The sequence below is a fragment of the Phoenix dactylifera genome, chromosome 2 (assembly GCF_009389715.1).
Source record: "Phoenix dactylifera cultivar Barhee BC4 chromosome 2, palm_55x_up_171113_PBpolish2nd_filt_p, whole genome shotgun sequence".
NCBI classification, from domain to species: domain Eukaryota; kingdom Viridiplantae; phylum Streptophyta; class Magnoliopsida; order Arecales; family Arecaceae; genus Phoenix; species Phoenix dactylifera.
Genome location: NC_052393.1, coordinates 19,509,499 through 19,532,343, shown reverse-complemented (window position 1 = coordinate 19,532,343; position 22,845 = coordinate 19,509,499). Strand labels below are relative to the sequence as shown.

Below are 22,845 nucleotides of genomic sequence, written 5' to 3'. Positions count from 1 at the left end.
AAAGTACAACGTTTCGCTAAGTGCTAGATGTCTTGAATCAAAGAATGCAATTTTTTCCTTTTTAGTGTTGTGTCTCCCATACACTAATCTACATGTTTTTTTTTTAAGGTTCCAGTAGACCGTCTATATCCAAATGAATCCCATACCTGAATTGATTCGGTACCGAGCTACGTCCCATCTTTAGTTTCGTGAATGAAGAGCATAAACGTGGAGATAGAGAGTTGCCTCAGGCACTCCAAGGTATTTTGTTTTTTGATTCTATTAGGTGTATCCGTACTCATCAGGTATCATCCACCTGCTTTAGTACAAAAAAAAAAAAAAAAAGAAAAATGCATAAACGCCAAATTGAGACCCTACTCCAGTTAGCTTGTGTTTAGATCTCATACAATTTCTCCCAACTATATTTGAGCCAAACAAGAGAAGTCCAAAATTGATCCAAGTTCTTGAACTTATACCACCTCATCCAAATCGCCTAGAAAAGAAATCAGAGCCAAACCCAAATTCATCAAATAATAGATGGGGATGAATCTGAAACGCAAATCAAAAATTTGTCCAAAAGAAATCGCAAAATCGATTCGTGTCCAATCTTAATCAAGTTGAGACCAGACCCAACTGCATCCCTTGTTGATGATGATGATGATTTTTTTTTTTTTTTTTTTGCCAGAGCGAATGACTCATACACATGGACACACCAAAAAACTGCATCCCTTGTTTTCCCCAACTATATTTTCCAAGCGGACTCAACCTCCTTTGCCATATCTTCATTCCCCAAGGCTTCTGCTCTCATCCTAGTTGGCTCCTAGCTGGCTTTTCTTGTCACCCAAGTCTCTCTCTCTCTCTAAAATAAAGTGATGACCTCTTTTGTCCTTTTTGCAACATTACCAATCTCATGCCATTGAATCCCCCTCTCGGACCTCACCTTATCCCTCTTCATTTGTCCAGCTCAATACTTCTTTCCTTTCAATTTCCCCTCCCCCCTGCATTCCTAATCTCCTCTGATCTCTTTCTCACTTCATCTCTGCCTTTATGTCAGCACTCCAAAAGACCTTCCTCAGATCTCCAAGACCACAAATCTTGTCTTAAGATCCCATCACCACCATTTCAATCCATCTTATCTTGGTCTTCTTTTCCTCCATTAGAACCAATTCTCTTTCCCCATCCCCACCTCCAATGGATCCAACTCTTAGGCCTCCCCTCACAACCCCACCCCCACCCTCCACCTCCTCCTCATACACCAGCTTCCCCATCTTGGCCATCACCATCCTTGGCATCCTCACCACCGCCATCCTCCTCGTCAGCTACTACATCTTCGCCATCAAGTGCCGCCTCAACTTGCGCCGCGCCGACCTCATCCGCCGCCTCTACTTCGCCCGGTCCCGACGCCGCCGCCACCACATGCCTCCGATCATCAGCACCACCACCGCCACGGAGTTTCGCGGCCTCGACCCAGCCACCATCCGCTCCATCCCCATCATCAAATTCACAAAGGCCGGCGGCGACACCGAAGCCGACCGGCGGCGGACCTCCTTCAACGAGTGCGCCGTGTGCTTGAATGAGTTCCAGGAGGAGGAGAAGCTCAGGCTCCTCCCCAGCTGCTCCCATGCCTTCCACATTGACTGCATCGATATCTGGCTCCAGTTCAATGCCAACTGCCCACTGTGTAGGTCAGACATCACCGGCCCGTTACCAATTCCAGCCGAACAATTCATGCTCCAACCTCCTGATCAACAGCTGAATGGAAGCGTAGTTATAGAAGTGAGAGGAGACGAGAGTGGTGCTCAGACTCCAAGAATGGAAGCTCCTAATCCTTCGCCGAGGTCCGGGCATGGGAAAAAGGGGAGGAAGCTCCACAAAGTGGGGAGCATGGGCGATGAGTGCATTAATGTGAGGGAGAAGGATGAGCAGTTCTGTGTTCAGCCCATAAGGAGGTCATTCTCCATGGATTCCTCCAATGATAGGCAGCTCTATCTTTCAGTCCAGGAGTTACTGAGACACAATCCGCATTGTTTTCAAGAGGCAGGAGGGAGTGGAGAAGAAGCGAGCAGCAGCGGTGGTGGTTGCGCCGGGAGCAGCAGAGTCCGGCGGTCGTTCTTCTCATTCGGATACCGGAGCTCAAGAAGTGCCATTATTCCATTCCATACCGATCAATGATCTTTTTTCTTTTATTAATATGCAAGAGACATCAGCTGCTGCTGCTGATGCTTCTCTTTGTTCTTGTTCTTGTTCTTGTTCTTGGTTGGACGGTGGATGTTAAAACTGGTGGAAGAGTATGGAAAAGCTTTTGTGGTACAAAGATAGGGGTTGATTAGGGAGTGTAAATGAGGTTGGGCGGCTTCATCGTGAGAAGTGCTGCTGTTTTGTTTCTCTGATAAGAGGCACCATCGCTGTAATCATGGAAGGTGTTCGAGTTCTAAGCTGTCCTTTCAGCACTTTTCTTTTGACTGTTTGTGTGTGTGCGCCAGTTGCCATGTCGATATTATTTTGGACTCTCGCGAGTCGCAAGGAAAAGGTGCTTTGTTCATGATGACTTCTGCTGAGTTTTGATTTGAAAATTTAGCTCTCGCTTTTTACTGTATCTTTATTTGACTATTATGACACAATGACAGCAAATGGCGGTGCGAAGTAACGTGGAGCCCTGTTGGGATGGCAGGATGGTGTGTCGGCTCGTAACTCCAGCTTGTGGCAATTTTGCTCCAGAGATGAGAGAATGAAGCAGAGGCAGTAGGGTTAGAATTTGTCATCTCTCATTTTTTAGAATAAGATAATTTCATTTTGCAGGTGATTTATGTTTTTCTGAAAAAGCAAGGATTGGATTCGCTGTCAATCTAAGCAAGATGTTTCTTTGATCAAAGGCCATTAAAACCTAGAAGTCTTTGAATTATGGAATTAATGATAACATATTGATCGGTCTTACATTTCTCTGCCAATTATTCATAGGTGATATAAGCTTGTTGGCATGGTAGTTTTATAGTCTCTATGTAAGAAATTTGTTAATAAATATAAACAAGAGATTTAAGAATTATAAGAAATTTTCATTTGTCATAACAAATCTCCTTTTTTTTTTTTTTAAGGAACATAAGAGAGCTGCCTTAATCCCGGATCCTGCTGGTCCACCTTCACTACTCCTGCGATTTTAAACGAGATTTTTGCTGTCCCAGTAGCCATGAAAGAACATAATCCTTCAATATTCTACTGAAAAAGATTAAGTCCATATCTAATCCAGCAATTTTCGAACATTTCTTTCCCACCCTTCCATAAAGAACTTTAAAATTATTGCGATTCTCGGTCCGGCGCTCTACGTGGTTATGCACATGTTTCGACTCGTCGGTCATTATAGATCTAAATTGACGCACTAGTTTCATTCGTCATACTTTTTTTAAGAAACATAAGAGAGCTGCTTTAATTTTGGATCCTGCTGGTTCCACCTTCACTACTCCTGCGATTTTGAACGAGATTCTTACTGTTCCAGTGGCCATGAAAGAACACAATCCTTCAGTATTCTACTGAAAAAGATTAAGTACATATCTAATTCGGCAATTTTCGAACCTTTCTTTTTCACCCTTCCATAGAGGACTTTAAAATTCTTGCGATTCTCGGCCCGGTGCTCTACGTGGTTATGTCATTATAGATCTAGTGGTATGGCAAGGTGAATGGGGGAAGCAAGTACTTTGCTTTGTAGACTCGACTAATCGCTTCTGGGGAAGCTTAACAAAGGCCGACCTCTAAGATTTGAACCTTAGATATCTCTAAAGCAGAGCACTCATAAGAACTCTCATGGTAATCAAAGGTCGGTCGCATCACTAAAACGAGTTTAATTTGGATATGAATCCAGATGACCAGCAATAATTGCTCTACTATGAGCCTAAGCTCACTTGCGCCCCACAATCTCTTTCCTCCTCCCTTTTTTTCTCTTCTTCTTAAAAATAAAATAGGCAAAAATAACTTACACCGGCCATGGATTTGCTGTAGGTCCCACCTGGATTTTTCTCCTCCTGGAACAACCGGCCAGAAATCAGGGTTTCCCTACCCCCGAAAGATTTTGTGCAAGGGTCTTCGAAAAGGACGGACGAGCCAAGCCGCGGTCTTTTAGCCTACGAAGACACCAACCCCACTTCTGTTCGGGCTTCCACCAAATTGCGTAAAAACATGGGTATCCGCGTTCACATGTGCAGAGAGCAATTGTGTATGTGTTGTTCACCGGCATCTGAACAATAGTGAAGGATGAAGTTGTACGAATGAAGCATATATTTAGAGAAGTCAATATAGTTGCGGACTGAATGGCCATATATATGGCCAATCATGCTTGCGATACCATGTGGACCGAGAATAGAAAGCTATTGAGAGCTATGTGATATTTTGTTTTCTGACTTTATTAACTATATCTGCATGCACGTATTATATGAGTTATCCGTTGTGATCAAAATAAACAAATAAATAAAATAAAATAAAAGTTTTTGGACCGTCCACAGCCCAATGTGGCTCTGTTGGGCGTCCTGAGACTTGGAGGTTCAATGCATTGAGGACATCCCAAAGATACGAAACAGCACAAGCACAAGATTTTCCATTGCTTTTGCTGCCCATCCCCCGAGGACCAGCTTTGCCCTCGGTCCATTTCTGGAGAGCTGCGGCTGGCCCCAAGCATGGCAGGGATGGCTGTAGAATGGAAGACAAATCCTGAAACGAAATTTACTCTGATATCGATAGCTCAACGGTTGTGGGGAGAAATGGACATATCCACCTAAACGAGATGCTCCTTTTCCTGCATGGGGACTTCCGCATTTAATGAGAGCACTGCATATGAAGTGATAGGAAAGCAACTGTACCATACTGTTTAATTTGGTTGTCAATTGAACGAGAGTAATGCTTCAAAACAACGGACCGGACGGACATGTATACATCTTTTGAGACCGACCCTTTGCCGACGAGATGAACCGATCAACAAAAATTCGGCGTTTAGCCATAGATTGAGCACTCAAAATTTTTTGTCGTCCAAAAGGCGTGCGGAGATGGCAACAACTCAAGCTGTATCGCTGACTGTTTCCTAATGAATGCAGTATTTGAGCAAATCCTGCTATCGAGAAATGCGGAAATGATTTATGGATGAAATACTTGATTTATTGCCTTATCAGCCAGCACATAGCTTCCAAACTACTCGACGATAGTTTTTAACCCCGTCTATATATTATGTTTCTTTGGTTCCCTAAAAGTCGTTTCTAACTTAGACATCAGAGGTTCTCCATTGAACATATTCTGATTGATGGATTTTTTCATTTTTGTTGTTTCATATTGGAGATTACATTGGAGCGCTGGCCAAAGTCACTTTATTCTTCCACCATCTAATGGCCAAAGTCACTTCATTCTTCCACCATCTAACTCAATCAAAGCATCATTGTGAAAGCGTGCAGTGACCCCTTCCCATCTCTTCGATCCGAACAGTAGACTAGCCAGAAACTTCAATGACCACTAGCAACTCGACATTTGGGTCGGACGAGTTTCCAGCGTCAACAAGACCCAACTCACATGAACAGCAGGACCCTTTTCTTTGTGAAACCACTTTCTTTGTTCAAGAGGTCCGTTGTTAGAGGCTACTACTCTAGATGTTATTAGCATTGCTTGGGAAGTGATTGATCATGTTTCAAGGAAAAGGAATTAAAGGATGGATAGAAAATTCATTGACATTTGATGAACAACGGGTAAACAGAGAATCTTCCATCCGGAAATAAATGGGAAAACCTTGTAGCGACGAGGATTGGGAATAGCTTGAAGTCTAACTTAAGCTGAATATAATATGAGTTTCTTCCTCTAGGAAGGAAACTAGTTGATTCTTCGCTTAGGATAAGAAGAAAAAGAAACGCGAAGGCATGGGCTAGTGAACGAAAGTCTGGTAGCCAACATTAAATAGGAGAAAAGGCGAAGCCAAGAGTCAAGCCAACTTAAAGGCAGCCGCCCTTATTGTCTATGATCTTTGTGACAAGGAAACCACATCGAGAGGGGTACCTGATTCTGAGGCTTCATCCAAGTCCCTTCTAATCATTGCTTAACCAACTTAAATGATCAGCTAGGCTAACCACTGCAGCGCTAGTAGAAGGGTGACGGTGGTTGATGAAATTTTCATTTTTGCTGTTTCATATCAGAACCGGCATCAGAGCGCTGCCTGAAGTGACTTCGTTCTTCCACCATCTAACTCCACCAGAGCATCATCGTGGAAGCATGCAGCGATCCCATCTTATCTATCTCTCCAATTCGAATAGCAGACTAGCCGGAAACTCTAACGACCATCACTAACTCAGCGTTTGGGTCGGACATTTCTCAGGGTCAACAAGACCCAACTCACATGAACACCAGGGTCCGTATTGGATGTCGCCATTACGTGTGAAACCATTTTCTTTGTTCAAGAGGTCCCTTGTTAGAGGCTACTACTCTAGATGTTATTGGCATTGCTACTCTCAATCATGTTTCAAGGAAAAGGAATTAAAGGATAGATAGAAAATTCATTGACATTTGATGAACAACGGGTAAACAGAGAATCTTCCATCCGGAAATAAATGGGAAAACCTTGTAGTGACGAGGATTGGGAATAGCTTGAAGTCTAACTTAAGCTGAATATAATATGAGTTTCTTCCTCTAGGAAGGAAACTAGTTGATTCTTCGCTTAGGATAAGAAGAAAAAGAAACGCGAAGGTATGGGCTAGCGAACGAAAGCCTGGTAGCCAACATTATAGAGGAGAAAAAGGGAAGCCAAGTGTCAAGCCAACTTAAAGGCAGCCGCCCTTATTGTCTAATAGCTTTATGATAAGGAAACCACATCGAAAGGGATACCTGATTCTGAGGCTTCATCTAAGTCCCTTTCTAATCATTGCTTAACCAACTCAAATGATCAGCTAGGCTAACCACTGCAGTGCTGGTAGAAGGGTGACGGTGGTTGGTGAACGATTTAGAAGAAGATAGAATAATATAATACAGTTTCTTTTTTTATTTTTCAACGTATTAGTTGAGAGTTGCACATAGAAAGAGTCAGTTTTTAATATAATATTCCAGGATTTAGGTTATAAAAGAAGGAGATTACTGGTTGAGTGACCATTAAATTATCAAGTCCTTAGTAAAATTCACATGGTTGGTGGAGGGCCTTCATTTAGGAATGTGGAGACAATGGATCTTGGAAACAAGGTATTAGATTCGATGAGAACTCAGTATGGACCATGGGCACCAAATTATTTTCTTTACTATCACCCAAAGTGATCAAGTCTATATTTAATTGATTAACAATGATGAGAAAACTTTAATATGGGTAGAGAAACCAAGTCTTCTAACTAAAATATAGGACCCATTGTAAAATCAACGTTTCGCACAACTTCTTTGTCAATGGAAATCACATAACTTGTGTCTCTAATGAAAACTCTTATCAAAGTCTTCAACAGCAATCAATGGAAAACAAAGCTTCATCAAGTTTATTATAATGGGAAATTTTAAGAAGCAACATGGAGACCAGTACGAAATTAACCCCCTTAAAGACACACTACAAATGACCAATAAAAACTTACCTACCTTTATCTGTCACAATGCCATGTGTAATTTGTATTATAGAAAGATTAGATCTACATTGTTTTCACAAGGATACATAGAATAATTGAGCATTACTGCCGTGGGCTTTCTTGGAAACACAGGCAATAGCCAGAACCTGCAGGCAAGTGACCGTGCACGCATATGGGAGTTCTGAGTTGAAGCACAGAACTCCAGGCATTAGAAACTCTCATTGCATCCACTCCCACGCCTTGGACGACAGAGGCGGCAACTCATTAGTAAGCATCGCCTGCACATTGCTGAGACCATGAAAAGCATCTCCCTTTGGGATTCCCGTTCATGAACCAATCTCTTGAACCTTTCTTCTTCTTAATAAGTCAAATTGTTAAGAAGCTTATGTAAGGGCCCGGTCAATGCCAGATCCATTGACCAACCCAAAAACTCGCACAAGCCCAAAAGATCTGCACGAACTTTGGCACAAAATGAAAAAGAAAAAAACAAAGTCTCATGTGACTGGCACGTGAGGTGGAAGAGGACTCCCGATAGGAGTTCACCTCCTTCCTCAAGTACCGCAGAAGAAGGACTTCTAAGGCTTGTCGAATTTCGATAAAACCCTAGAAATCTCTCTATAAAACTTTTCCCTTCCCCCTCTCAGCACACCACCATCAAGATCGCTTTCAATCACAATCAATTTTGAGCAAAAATGTTATGGTTTACGTTGAATTCCTCATCGATCTGGCCTTGATATGTCGTCGGAGTTGAGGTAAGATGCCCAATCTCTCTCCTTGTTATTCTGATTCCAAGGCTGCCATTGGCGGCCTAACTTAGTGCCGGCTAGTTGTCGGATTTAGCTGCGAGAAGGATCCCCTATTTTGGATTCTTTTCCATAGTTTCTCGTCCACCATTGTTGTCTAGAGATGCAGCCCAAGAGGGGAGGTGAATTGAATATTTAAAAATTTAATCAAATAAACTTTACAATTCAAACTTAAGATGCAGCGGTATGGTTTCTTGCTTAAGTTCTTTGAATACAATGCTTGTTCCCTAATTTCTTGTAGTCAGCGAGCGAACAAGGTACTACCAATAGCCTCCTGATGGAGGGCGGCTTTCGGCCCCAAGTCGCCACACCAAATCCTTGCCTCGTGCTTCTTGCGCGCACCTCGTTAAGTTGTTGATTTGGGCCGATGCGGGTAACGCCAATTGATATTCGCCTCCTTCGAATAGTCACGGATAGAAGTCAAGGGGCGGGCCTACTGGCTGCAGCTTGGTCCGGCACTTGGCTTATTGGAAATGATGGACGCTCTCCTTCAGATGGTCGTGGAAATCAAGACAAGGGGTGGGTTTACTAGTTGCAGCTTGATCCGTCCTTTGGCTTGAAAGAGACAACACAACAAGTATGGACACAAGTATAAGGTAGAGGAATGCTTGATGGTTGCTTCTATTCCCAAAAGAAAGAACATACAAAGATAATCTAGTGAAAACTATGATTGGTCTCCACTAGCCCAAGTCCAAGAACAAGTTCAAGGACCGAATACAATAGGGCAAAGCCCTCCCAAGCCTAAGGCCGAAACAAAGCAAAAACACTTCTAAGACATAAGATAGATGATAGCTCAAAAGACCCTCATTCCCTCCTATTTATAGTGTTCTTCAAGTGGCACAAGAGTGGCTAAGGCATAGAGGGCTTCATGGCACATGTAGGGCCAAAGGCTTGGCCATGCGTTGGCCAAGCCTTAGGCATATGCTGGCAGCAGGTCTGGCCCTTGGCTGGCCTGGTTGTGGCCTTTGCAAGGGGCAGGAAGGTGGCTGGCAGGGCCTAGGCGCGGCTAGGGCAGCTGGCTAGTTGGCAGGGGCCAGACAGGGTGCTGGTTGGGCGTCTGGCATGGCAGGGTGTCTGGGTGCGCGGCAGGGGTGCTGGGGTATGGCAGGGGCCTGGCGCACGCGCACTGTGTGTGGACGGCAGCGGGAGCGCACGGCCGCGGCAGGTCGCTATCGGGTGCGGGCGTGCGCGGCCGTATGCGCGCGCAGTCGCACGGTCGAGCGCGCATGGTCCTGTGGTTAGCGAGGTTCAGGCGGCCGAACCTCGCCCGATAGCGGGCACGCGCGAGCGGGCGCGGCCGGCCTGGGCGCGCGCAGCCGCAGCCTGGGCACGCCCGAGGGCGTGCAATGGACGCACACGGGCGTGGCTTGGGTCACGCACGAGCATGCCATGGCTAGGGGCTGCTGGGCCTTGTCTTGGCTAACCTCGGGGATGCTTGGCCAAGGCTTGGCCACTCCTCCAAGCCAAGAGGTTGGTCAGAGCCTTGTGCTTGGCGATGCTCTCCTTTGGCCTTGTCTAGGCCTTGAATCCCCCTTGCTCGCGGGCCCCAACGGCAGTGTTCATGGAGGGTCCTCATCATGTGGTCATGTGCAAGACTTTGGCCATGGTTTGGCCCTCCCTTGGCACCGTCAAGGCCTGAAGTCTTCCACGGTTGGCTTCTTGGTGGTGTGGCGAGCTAGGGTCCACAACACCTCCCTTGGTGCGGCGCCTTAGATAGCTACAGTAAGATTAGTTGAGACTAATCCCGAGTACTACCAGTAGCTTTCCCGTTGGGATTATCTCTAAGTAATCAAGCAAAGACCCAAATCACTAAGCAAGATGGGATGTGATTGCATATAAGAAAGGCTAAAGCAATTGCAATAAGATAAAGCAAAGAAGCAACAATTGCAACAAGAAAAAGTAAGGCAATCACAAACACAAAGGATTTTATAGTGGTTCGGTGCCAACCTTGTACCTACGTCCACTTCCCAAGACCTCTTAGAAATTTCATTATAATCACCCCGATTACAGTCCGGTTGTTTTACAAGCTCACAACCAACTTGTTTTCACGAGATCACAACGAACTCGGTCGGTTTTCACAGGCTCACTGACTAGAACCAAACCTGTTGTTTTACAAGTTTACAACCAACTTGTTGTTTTTCCGGATCACAACGAACCCAGTTAATTTTCTCCAGCTCACCAACCACAACCTTACACAGTTTAATTAAGGTTTGGACAAGATCTTCTCCCAAGTTTCAGAACCCTCTGAAACTTAAACAAATAAGATGGAAAGAATTTAAACACACTATTACTCAGCCAATAAAAGAGTAAATACAAACAGTGATAGGAGCAATAGAAAAGTCGTTGGTGTAGAAGGATGTCTTAAATGCTTCAACTTTCAGAGATGAGGATTGATGTAGAATGACTGAGCTTGATGCTTCCAATGGTTTGCTCACTTTAATACTCTGAATTTTGGGCTCTCAAATTGATGTCTTGAAGTTTGGTCGTTGAGTTCATCTTACTAGCTGTTAGATACAAAAATATAGCCGTTACTAACATTTTCCCTCCATACTATTCTTCTAAAAATAGCGCCATTAGAGATGCCAGTCAATTTCGAGTCGATTCGTGTAAACTTAGGGTCGACTTGGTTGGTCCTGGAGTCGACTCGAACTTCTAAGGTGTCGACTTGAGGTTGTGTCCTTCAAAATTGATCTTCTGTCGTTCATTAGTGGAGTCGGCTCAGAATTTTCTAGAGTCGACTCGGCAAACTATTCATCTGAGCTTGCTTTTTGCTCTTCCCTTTAAGTGAGTCGGCTCGAAGATTTCTGGAGTCGACTCGGCCACTGTTCCTTCGAAAATCGCTCTTCTGTTGTTTTCTCAGGGAGTCGACTCGTCTCTTGGAGTCGACTCAGCCACTGTTCATCCGAAAAACGGATTTCTATCTTTTCCTCAGGAAGTCGACTCGTTGTCTCCTGGAGTCGACTCAGCCACTGTTCATCCGAAAAATGGATTTCTATTTTTTTCCCAGGGAGTCGACTCGACCATTGTTTCTGACTTTTGTCCTTTAGCTCATTTCGAAAGGGGTCATCTCTTGATCCTTTGGAGTCGACTCGTCAAACCCAATGGGTCGACTCATCTGCATCGAGGGTCGACTCAACAAATACAAGGGTCAACTCATTGAGAAATCCAGAAGTTGACTTTCTGTCCAATGCTAAGACTGAGCTAGGGTCGACTCTTGAAACACAAGGTCGACTCATTGAGATCAGGGGTCGACTCTTGAAATAGAAGGGTCGACTCATTGAGATCGGGGGTCGACTCTTTAAACACAAGGGTCGACTCATGAAGAAATGTCTCAGGCAGCAAAAGCTCTCTGTGAAATTTGAACTACACTGGGGTCAACTCAAGTCTTGTGGGGGTCGACTCATTCACTGTGCCAATAGACAACTATCGTGCCAGAGTCGACTTGAACCCTTCTTGAGTCAACTCTGTTCCTTGGCCATGATCCCTGCAAAATACTTAGATCTTTTCTTTCTTGCAAAACACAATCATTAGTAAATATAATTCTTGCAAACCTAGGGTCAACAATCTCCTTCTTTTTGATGATGACAAAACTATGAGTATATGCAAGATAAAAGGATTGTGCTTAGGGATATCAACATATCTAAGTTATAAGTTTACTTCATTCTCTCCATAAAGCATATACTCACCATTCTCCCATTTGGTATCTTCTCCCCCTTTTGTCACATCAAGAAGGTGGCTAAAAAGAAATTTTGAATGGATTTCAGAAATGGAAACTAGCCTAATTATATGAGTATTTATCAGCGCTTATGATTATGTGCCATTAGCTTATGTATCATGATTTATTATTATTATTATTATTATTATTATTATGTATCAAGATTTATGTATCATCATGATTTCTTATATATCATAGCAAGATACTCGTATACCGAAAATGTATCAGAGCAAATAATATAACTGAATTTTTATGAATTGAGAACTTAACAATTAAGAAATTCTTACAAATCAAGGTTTTAAGTCCAGAATTTCTTATGCATGAAGATTTCTTATCTATTACAGCAGGATACATGTAACATGAGTTAATGTTTCAGTAAATCTTATGTGTCATGCATGTATCAGTGTAGTATCAGAGCTAATATTTCAATGTGCCAGTGCAAATGATTTTCATGATTTAGAGCATATGAGCAATAAGATCAAATCACTTTAGCAACTAGAAATGAGTTTCAGAATAAATGAACTTTGTGATACCAAGAGTACAAAAAGATATTATGATAAGATCAAATATCTTATCATGCACTCATCGCTGCCGCCTGGAGGACGTCGTCGTGGGCTCTTCTTTCTCTCTTTTGAGAGAGAACCCCAAGTCTCTCTCTTCCTCTTGCTTTCTCTCTCTTGCCTTTTTCCTATCTTGCTCTCTTTATTCTCTCTACTCTTCTTTCTCTCTCTCCATGTTTTAGTGGACCAATGGCGGGTCCAGGTACTTTGGAAATTCAAGTAGACCCTTGGAAGGGTCCCAGACTAATGTCATGTGACCACAGGTCCCAAGCTAGCACGGTGCAACCATCTATCCTATTCTTCTATAATTTTTCATCATCGACCCTAGACGTTTACAATTGTTCTGATGATGAGGTCTGGCTCTCTAAGTGAGCCATCATTTGAAAAAGCAAGTATTAAGCAGAACACTTTGCCCTCGAGTTCGTAAATCAATGAGTGGATCGGTGTTCGTTTACTTGAGTTTGAGACTGATAAAGATAAAAATTCCTATATACAATCACCTATATGAATAATATATATTTTGTAACACGTGTTGATAATTATAGGTTTTGCATTATTTACTGTGTGATTGCTAATTAATCTTTGATATGAATATACATGTAAATATATGTTTCTTTATTGAGTAGACATATCAAATATCGATGATTTTGGATGCTTGGATAATGTTTTTAGTTGTTTGGAATATATTGTTGGTTATTTTGAAATTTGATAAAAATTATAATATGAAATTATATTTTCTCTAGTATAGATAAAATTAAATAATGTGATTAATGAATAAAATGATTTGGATTAGATATATTACAGATTGCCAGTTACAGACCGAATCATGACACATTTGTTTGCCACCGCATGCCAAAATATAGATATTTTGGTTTGTCATGGACCAAAACACAGATATCTTGATTGAAGTGCAGATACTATGATTTGCCACCAAGAGCCTTACTCTAGTGATGAGCCGAAGCGTGATCATAAATAGTCCAAATCGAAAAGCTAATTGTTGATCGAGAATCCGGATAAAAATGGAAGCTATAATGTATGAAACCACTGTATGATAATATATGTTTTCTGAAATGAGCTGTATGTTTAATGATGTATGCATATTTATATGGATTTATTCATGTTGAATCGGTATGAAATTTTATAATTTTTGCCAGCATTTTGTTATGGTTTATAGTTACTCTTTATTTTAAATTTTTTTTAATCCACATTGATGTGATTGTGTGGAAAATCACACCACCTCTTTTTTTTTCTTCTAGAATCCGGATGCATAGTTTCGATTGAGTTGGACATGAAGTTCGAGCGTCAGAGTTAGATAGTTGATTTTATGATACCAGATGAACATTCGAATTTTGTAATTGAGTGAACTTTATTTTTTGATAATGACGGATTATTTAGTTGAACTTTATGATTGATTATTCTAGAGTTATTGGATTTATATTATAGGCCTTGCATGATCTCTAGAATACTGTTCTAGGGTTCATGCGGCTGTATCACGTAGCCAGCCCAGATGATGAGTTTGGGATGTAGCAGCTTATGCGCACTTACATATCATTCTCATAATATACCTGATGCCAATCTTCATAGCCCATAGATTCTTTAGTATCTCCACTTAGGCTTTGAACTTGAGTCGGAGTTCTGGCTTCAGATGTGTTTATTGGCCGGCACCGCATCTGTTCAAGGAAGCTGGCTGCCGGGCGCCATCTCCACCTGCAAAGAAAACCCTTTCTAGTTAATAATTTATAGAATTGATACCCAGAGTTCTCTTAGTCAGATCTCAAATCGATCAAACCTTAGTTTTGTACCCAGAGGTATTCATCCCAATCCTCCCTCAAAATGCTGCCATGCTCTTTAGCTGTAAAATTGGAACCAGTCATCACCTATCAGTAATCTCTATAAATAAAAATATAGAAAAGACTGGCATCATTAAGAAGAGTTTATACACCAAAAATAATGATAATGGCACAACATACCCACCTGCTTGTGGGACGTATTTCAATTCAGTGGCTGCAGGCTTACAGGTAGCATTGTTCTTAAATGAAATTGGGAAAGATATTGTTTGCATATGAATATTATTATGCAAGAAGATGATGCAAAGTGTTTTCAACAAGCTTTCCTCTGCACATTATTTAGTATTTTCGTCAGAAACTTGAGTAAGCGACTTGGATGCTCAGCTTATGCACCTGAACAACGACTCTCCAGCTTTAGATGATGTAAAAAAATCAGGTGCAGAGTCTGCATGACAAAATATAGGTGTGGAGTGTCAATCAGAGCTCTAGAAATAATAAGAATCTATTTAAGATGAGTTATTCTTCAGGACCAACAACTGTTGCCTCCCCCCCCCGCCCCCCCAACACACACACACACACTAGCTGACAGCTGCCAATGCCTGACAATCATTAATCTTGAAGTATCTTCCATCTGAACTACCACATAATTCATGGTCAAGAGGATTCAAACGGTAAGAACATCTAAATACAGTTCGTAACAACGACTAAGGATTATAAAGAGGAACACAATAGTATGGTTTGGTTATAACTTTCTGGCAGAACTTGGCTATTATCTCTAACAAGAATACCAAGAAGATACTTCCCAAGTTGGATTTACCCTTTTTCCTTGGTATCTCAATGGCATCGGTAAATTCTCTATACTGTTTCACCACAAGAAGCCTTATCAGTTATCATGCACAGTTCCTGGTTGAAACACAAGATAGGAAAGAATGGTTGCATGACCTGTCAATTTTTTCAATATTTAACAGATGCATATCGCAGAAACATTCATATCACACTGGCATTGGAACGACTAGTGCTTTGAAATGTATAAAACATACCTTACCATAAGGTTACACAAGTTTGTTATGTGTAACATCACTTTCATGGAGGCAGGGAAAGAGTGTTTTCAGGAAAGAAGCAGATGGTGATCCCTTGGCCTTTTTCTTTAGCTGCTCAAGAAGCTGGTAAGCCTCTTGGAGTTCAATGCATCTGCAACCTGTCGTTGGAACTGCATTGCAAGAGAATAGCTGCACTTTGAAGTAGACAACGTTGTGACCATATCATTTGTCCCAAATGTAAAAGACAATGACTTGAGTAACGAGTGTAAAATATAATTTAGACATACAGTTACAGATGAGTGATTCTTTAGACATAGAAAACTCTTTTGTACCACAAAGATACAAATTCACAAAATGCTTTATAGATAATTATAAACATTTTACAACATGGAACGGTCAGTTTTAATGCACGCAAAAAATTAGTATAGTCTTACAGGAGAAACTGGGTAGTGACAAACTAAAGATTTTGTATCTCCTTAAATTTAATTTCTTGATTTGCTTGTGGGGAAGAAAAAACTACATAGGGCCCATTTACTGACTGAAAGCACCAAGGCTTTTTGTGAAGCTAGAGAGCATACAAATTTAACAATTAATCTCCTCTATATTAGCAGATTTATATGAGATCAGAATATTTTACAATTTAGACATGTGAGATATCAAAGATATGTTTGTTGATATTGGAGCCAAAATTTCTCTATGTGATCCATGCTGACATTTTAAGAAATAGTTTTTATTGCCTTCTTTATTCATAGGAATCTTCAAACAAATGGTTATCAATTCTGTCATGCATTAGTCTCATGTCCATAATGTGCGAAAAACATTTGACAAAATTTTACAGCTCATCATGCTCCATTAAATATCATGACTTCTAGTGGGCAATCCTCGAATTTGTTTGCAATATGAAGACTTCAGGGGGAAGCAAAGAAAAAAAATGGACATCCAGAACAAGGGTGCATTTTGAAATACTCTATATCATGATTTATTTTTCCTTTGTTTCTAAAATTACAAATACAACTGGGGGTTTGTTTGCATAATGAATATTCAGATAATTCATGGAACCATGGGATTTGTAATATCTGCCTTTAGTAGAATATTCGAATTTCATGAATAAAAACTTCCAATTGTAGCCTAAAACCAATGTGGCTGCATAAACCTAGCTATAAGAATCCTTTTTTCTTAATGAAAAGGACGGTGTGGATCACCTCGTTTCGATTCACAAGCCCTAAGGAAACGCACAGGTAAAAAAAAAGTACAATAAAGATGGGCAAACCTCTTCCCAGGAATCTAATTGGTTAAGATGGCAAAGAAGCTGGCGGCTAATATATTTTATAGGCAAAGACAAGTAGGAAAAATTTGGTGGTTATAAACATAGGCAAGGCAACAAGAATCAAAATAGAGGTCCAAATATGTGAATTCAGGCAAACTTCACCACACTTCACCCATTTTCATTTCTTCATGTTTCTCAATGACCAAAATTAGTTTTACTTGGTACAAGCTAAAGTTTACTGCCAATTATAATTGATTCCCATCACACTGCACAACCAAAGCATACAAACTGTGTAATGGAACTTTGATTATCAATTTGCCGACTGCTGAAAATTTAACAGCAATGGAACTTTGATTATCAATTTGCAGACTGCTGAAAATTTAACAGCATGTAATGGTCTGGCATCTGTAATGTAACAGGATGTCAAATTTTGAATTTTCTTTTATTTTCCTCATTTTTTAAAATTTTCTCCTACATGAGTAGGTGAGTGAAATTGATGCATTTTTTTAAGAGGTTTCCAGTGTCAAGGAGGCCAGATCACTATGAGGGATCTGCCCTCCTTCCCCCCCTTTATCTTCTCCCTTCCTCTCTCTCTCTCCTTCTCCCTCTCTCCCTCTCTTTTTCTTGGTCTCTGACCGCACTGGCTTCTGATGGCTAAGTCAAAGAGAAAGTGAGCATTGCCCCCATTGCTCTCTATCTTTTTTTTTCCTTTCTTTCGAAATCAAGCAACCCAGTCAGGTTGCACCAGGTACCGGTCAAACTGCCTTTTGGTATCAGCCGGTGTTGACCGATTTCAGCGAGGCTAGGCAGTGTGTTCTAGCCCATTAACAAACTGGTGTCCCTCAGGTGTTCCTGTCTTGGTTTCCTATCAGAATGGCATGGAACCAATGCTACCATCTTATTTTCAGGTGACCTAAATCCTTGTTAAGAAGTCTTTCATGAATGACAATTGGGTTGACTAGGATATAAGCATCAGCTGGGACACTTTGCTTTAGCTCTTTTTTGTCTTTTTTAGTACCCCAACCAGTCATGATGAGCTCTTGTTTGATAATTTTGACCCCACCTACTAAACCATTAAGGGTATTTGATAAGTTCGTTCTAGTTTGTACAAGGATCGATTAGGCAAAACGTATTTTTGCCTCCAATAAATGATGAAACCATGACTTGTCATATGAGCCAATAAGTCATTGCCAAACTATTCATCCCTTGTTAGATCCAAAACCACCTTTCACTCATACGAAAAATTAGTACGAAAAGTTGAGTTTAATCAATGAATAATTATCATTCTATCAGACATTGAGATATTATTGAAGGTTTATAGAACAAGATAATGCTCAAACTTTGATTATGATTCAATTAACATAATCAAGAACTAACAATAAAGAAATAATCTCCTACTTCAACAAACAAAAACATGAACAGCATGTAAAACATCTGCAAGCATGCAAGCACACGCACACGTATGCAGATCACAAGGATCTAATACTGAGCATACGATGATTAGTCCTGCACAAACCACATAGAGATTAATCAAGAACCATATTGGGTATCAAACAACTAGTTAAAACCTAAACCTATTGCATCCTCAGCCTTTGTGAATAACTCTATTATGTACAATTGAACAATATAAAATTAACAAGAAAAGTCACTATGCATTGAATAGAAAAATTTAATGAAACTGAGCCTGTTTTTCGAATTTTCACTATTATGCTCCTGCATAGCCAATAAGCTGAAGTCCAACTCTCGAGCCTGCTTTTCGAATTTTCAAAAGCATAAATTTCTGAAAGACGCTACATCCTCCATCAGTGCACATGTTTTTCAATCCTTTATCATTCCTAGGTCTCTCTCTCTCTCTCTCTCTCTCTCTCTCTCTGCCTCACACACACAGAGGGCATTCATGGTCTCTACCCATAGCATGTCAAGCAGTGGTCCTTTACCTCTACTACCTTACACCAAAGCTACCTGTAAAAGTTCTGTCCCTCTTTAAGTTTCCCACAGATCCACCTGAAATCTTAGCTTCCCTTCTTCCCTCTATTCCATTCAAGAATAGAGAAATCTTGGAGGGTCACACTTGACTGTGCAAGCTTAAACCATGTAACCTATAAGCCTGTAAGGTAGGTTCCTGCTCGTAGCCTTTTAGCCCTCAGAGCCCCTCATTCGCCAAAAGTTAGCCAGTTATTTGCTACTATACAGTTAAGGGTTGCCATCATGATGATAATTAGCCATAAATGGTAAGAAGTTGATTAACCAAGGTTAACCAACTTAGAACTATCATTAGAACTATCAATTAACTTATCTGCATTGACTGCTTTCTCATTTTTTCAATTGATAAAATATTTCAACTACGTTGTTGCCTTAGAAAATATTCCAGTACATTGAGATTAGCCAAGACTCCAAAAGCATATATATGCATCGTCCACCCCATCTCTTCCATTATAGCAATCGATTCAATTTTTAAAGAAATAAACTTTATTTAAGACACCTTTTTGAGGTATTAGGGTACCTTCATAACCCCCTCATAACAAGACTACCTATGTTGTAAACAAATCAGTTGACGGTAGCAAATCAGAAAAGAACCCTTACAGAGAAAGATATTCAAAATCTCAATTGATCGACATCAATATAACGACCATCCTTTAAAATATATTAAAAAGGGGGAGGGGGGCGGGGAGCCTTCCCTAGTTTAGTAATTTGTTGGGAAAATATTGCACATGATCATCTTGAAGATTTATCCATATTAGTGCCAGAGATTTATATAACAACTTGTTTGCCTAATAGCTTTTTACACTGTTAAAGTCTGGTTCACAAATAAATGGAGGTCAGATGTTAAATTTACAGAAGTTGAAAAACCATGTCCAAGAAACAAGTGGTGGATTTCAGAAACAAGCTATCTAGTGTTAGTCCGAGAAATTTACTAGTGAACTACTACGTTTGAAGATATCCTGCATATTTTTCTTGATGCAAATATGATGACAAACAATATTGAGCATTGTAGATGCACTTGAATCTATATTCACGTTGATCTTGAAGAAACTTCAGATGATGCAGCCATAAGAGACCAAAGAAACCAATCCAACCAAGACAGAATGTCATGAATCAAGAATCAATATATAAGAAGATAGGCATAGTTTGAATGAAAATAGTAGTCATTCTAATGGTTTGCACCAGGCAACAAGATCTTGGTAGATCACTCTCCAATAAAAGGCATCAGTTCTGCTGAGAACACAAGTAGTTTTCTGATATTTTCATGAATTCCATGAAAATTCAAATCTTGTAGTTTTATGAAGTCATAAATTATCTTCTGTCATGGAAAGTCTGAGTTTGAGTAAATGGTTGAAATAGAATTGAGTTTGAGCCTAGAGGATACTTTCTACCTGCAAGCTTCTTAAATGAAAAGTTCTGAGTTTAACCTTTTTCTTATCTGAAGACTTGTGTTGGTGAGACTCCAGGCACCTCTTCGGTGGAGCAAATCCATTGTTCTATTGTGAATAAGAATGAGCTAAGCTGGTTTACAAGAGCAATCATAGTAAGATCCTTGAAATTTGAACTCTAGCAGAAAAGTAAGACTAAACAGCAGGGATGGGTGTTTATTTTGCTTCTTCTGCAGAACTTTTGAGCATTGAATCAACTACCTCATTGGTGAATGATGACTTGAAATTTTTTAAGAGGTACAGGTTCAGCTCTCTAGTTGAGAAAGAGATCTAGGAGATTTGCAAATTGATCACCTTTTATCAATTTACGGATCATATTGAGATTTTCAGCACCAAAGCAAGTTCTTTCAAATGGAAAAGTGAAAAACTATTGAAGAAACAGCCCAGCTTTTTTTTGACATGTGATAATTCAATGGCCAGCAAATGATGACAAGATAGGTGAGATCAATCCAAGCATCAGTATCATGCTCAACGAGACAAATGAGTGCAAAAACAAATTTTATGGTTGAAGTAAACCATTAATGATTCCACGTGTACCTTTAAGACAACTGAATTTAACGTAGATAGATACCGCAAAGTCAACCATAAACCTTAGTTTCAAAACCATAATAACTTATGGGTACTAGAAAACTAAAAACAAAAGATATGCTAGTATTTAAGTAAAATGATGAGATGAAAATGCACCTTCCAATGGCTCCATATGCATTTGAAAGGCATTGGCATGTGTCTATTGAATCCTCATGGTATGGCTCGAATGAGAAATCAATGAAGTCTTTTGCAAGTTCTGGCATCTTCACAGACAGCAGCTGGTCCATCTCCAAGTATGCCTGTTGCAAATGCTTATAGACAAAACCCAACCCAAAAATGCTTTGGAGTAATGCAGCTCTTCAACTTCTCAATTGCATTTTCCAAATATGGAACAGCCTGGGACACTCTTTTTCTCACAAGAAACAACCACCCCATCCTTGCCTTGATGCTTCCTGTAAGTGCTGCTCCTGTGGAAGTTTTGCAAGCATCCAAGAGTCTGTTTCATCAGATATAGAGCTGTCTCAAACTCATTAATCATCTCATACAACATAGATACCTCTGTATATACCTCGGATTATGCTCTGGACTGATTGCAGAGGCCTTCCGGGACATGTTACTTTTTTTTGAATGTATTCATACTAGAACGGTGCAAATTCCCCGCCTTAGCAAAAAAAAAAAAAAAGAAGAAGAAGAATACCACAAGCATGGTCTGCCGTACCGGTCCGTACCGGCCGGTACGTACCAGTCCGGCCTGGGACCGGTACCGAATCAGCGTGAAATTCGGTACCAGTAATTTATTGTTGAAGAACCGGTACGGGACTGGTTCGGACCGGTACGCCACCCGTTCGGACCGGTACGGACCGGTTTCGTACCGGTCCGAAACGCCACCGGTACGCCGACCGGTACCGGTACGCCGACCGGTACCGGTACGACTGACCTTGACCACAAGCAATCTCCAAACACCTCCTCAAGTCCCCAAACTTCTCTTGGCAGCACAAGGCTTAGGACATAGACACAAAAACAAATGCCCGAGTCATTCTCCTTTTCAGACTGCTGAATCACCTTTTTAAGAGTGTTGATTGCCTCATCCACACTACCCAATGAAATTTGAATGTTGGCCACATCAATTTCCACTCAAGCAATTCATTATCCAATCCTGAGCTCTCCAAGATCCTCGTCTAGAGTTTGGTCTGCTCAAAAGCTTCCTCATTTTTTAAGCTCCCAAGATGTTCATAGGTTGAGCAAATTCTCCCTTGTTCAACCCATCGCTGTCTCCAGCTGGAGCTGGACGTCGATGCGCACCAACCTAACTTCAGAATCTCTGCAATTCCCAAATTCCAGCCCACCAAGAATTTCATCAGCTGCGTTCAATGACTCCAAGCTATCATCGAACCTCTTCAGCTTGCAAGCGACCGAGCCCATCAAGCGAAAGGCCTTTTGCGACCGGGACCTACTCCCCACCAACTCTCCCTCTTCTCGAAAATCTTCAGAGCTTTAAGGGCAAAGTCTAGGGCTTTATCAGGCTCCTCGGACACTGGGCAGTCCAGGCGTTCGCCCACCGTCAGACAGGCCAAGCCGACCCTCTCGTCGCTTTCGAAGAGAGAGGATTCCATGGCTTCGAAGGCGGCGAGGAGTTCCTCTGAGGTGGTGGCGGATCCGAGGGCTTGTTGGGGGTTGGATTTGGCTTCGAGCTCTGGACAATGAGAGGGGAGAGAAGGGTAGAGAGCTTGCATTCTGTGAGAGAGGACAGGAGAGAAAGGAAGAAGCTCTTCTCATGGCGTGGAGGGAGAAGGGCCATCCTGGGAAGAGACTCGGAACCGTAAAAGCCTTTATAAACCCCATGGCCTCGAGGGGCTCCTCGAGCATAAAAATCCTCGAGAGGTCGTACGATCGGTGGTTACCGAATCTGCAATCGGACCGGATCCGGACCGCGACAAGCATGATGTACGCTCGCAAATAATTCAGTTTATATCCACCGCATCCCGATGTTGCTCGTGATTGCTTTTAGATTCACGCATTACATAATGCATTTTCTAGCGTGCAAAAAGTTGGACTTTGCATAGCTATATTATATATTATATAGGTTGCACAATACTAGAAGTATCAAAATTACCTCCTAATACATGGGAGCAAAATATGTGACTACCGCAATGGTATCAGTTAGATTACTATTGCACAATGT

The 22,845-nt window shown here is 41.2% G+C and overlaps 1 protein-coding gene and 1 long non-coding RNA gene across 6 annotated transcripts; one reads left to right on the top strand and one right to left on the bottom strand.

Moving 5' to 3' along the window:
• The first annotated feature begins 323 nt into the window (after positions 1–323).
• On the top strand, positions 324–2,913 carry LOC103719452 (RING-H2 finger protein ATL16-like). The gene is made up of 2 exons (XM_039123619.1): positions 324–2,509; positions 2,607–2,913. The coding sequence occupies exon 1, from the start codon at positions 1,171–1,173 to the stop codon at positions 2,149–2,151; it is 981 nt and encodes a 326-aa protein (XP_038979547.1). The 5' UTR covers positions 324–1,170; the 3' UTR covers positions 2,152–2,509; positions 2,607–2,913.
• A 9,264-nt stretch (positions 2,914–12,177) lies between these two features.
• Positions 12,178–21,339, bottom strand: LOC113463553. Of its 5 annotated transcripts, none has more exons than XR_005510691.1 (6): positions 21,232–21,339; positions 15,438–21,130; positions 15,215–15,300; positions 14,585–14,842; positions 14,400–14,462; positions 12,178–14,317 (listed from the first exon to the last, which is right to left on the bottom strand). It is a non-coding gene; the product is annotated as an uncharacterized LOC113463553 (long non-coding RNA). The 5 variants fall into 5 exon arrangements; XR_003387954.2 differs by having other exon boundaries at positions 12,188–14,317; positions 15,438–15,626; positions 20,820–21,339; XR_003387955.2 differs by having other exon boundaries at positions 12,188–14,317; positions 15,438–15,607; positions 20,820–21,339.
• Between the last annotated feature and the right edge of the window lie 1,506 nt (positions 21,340–22,845).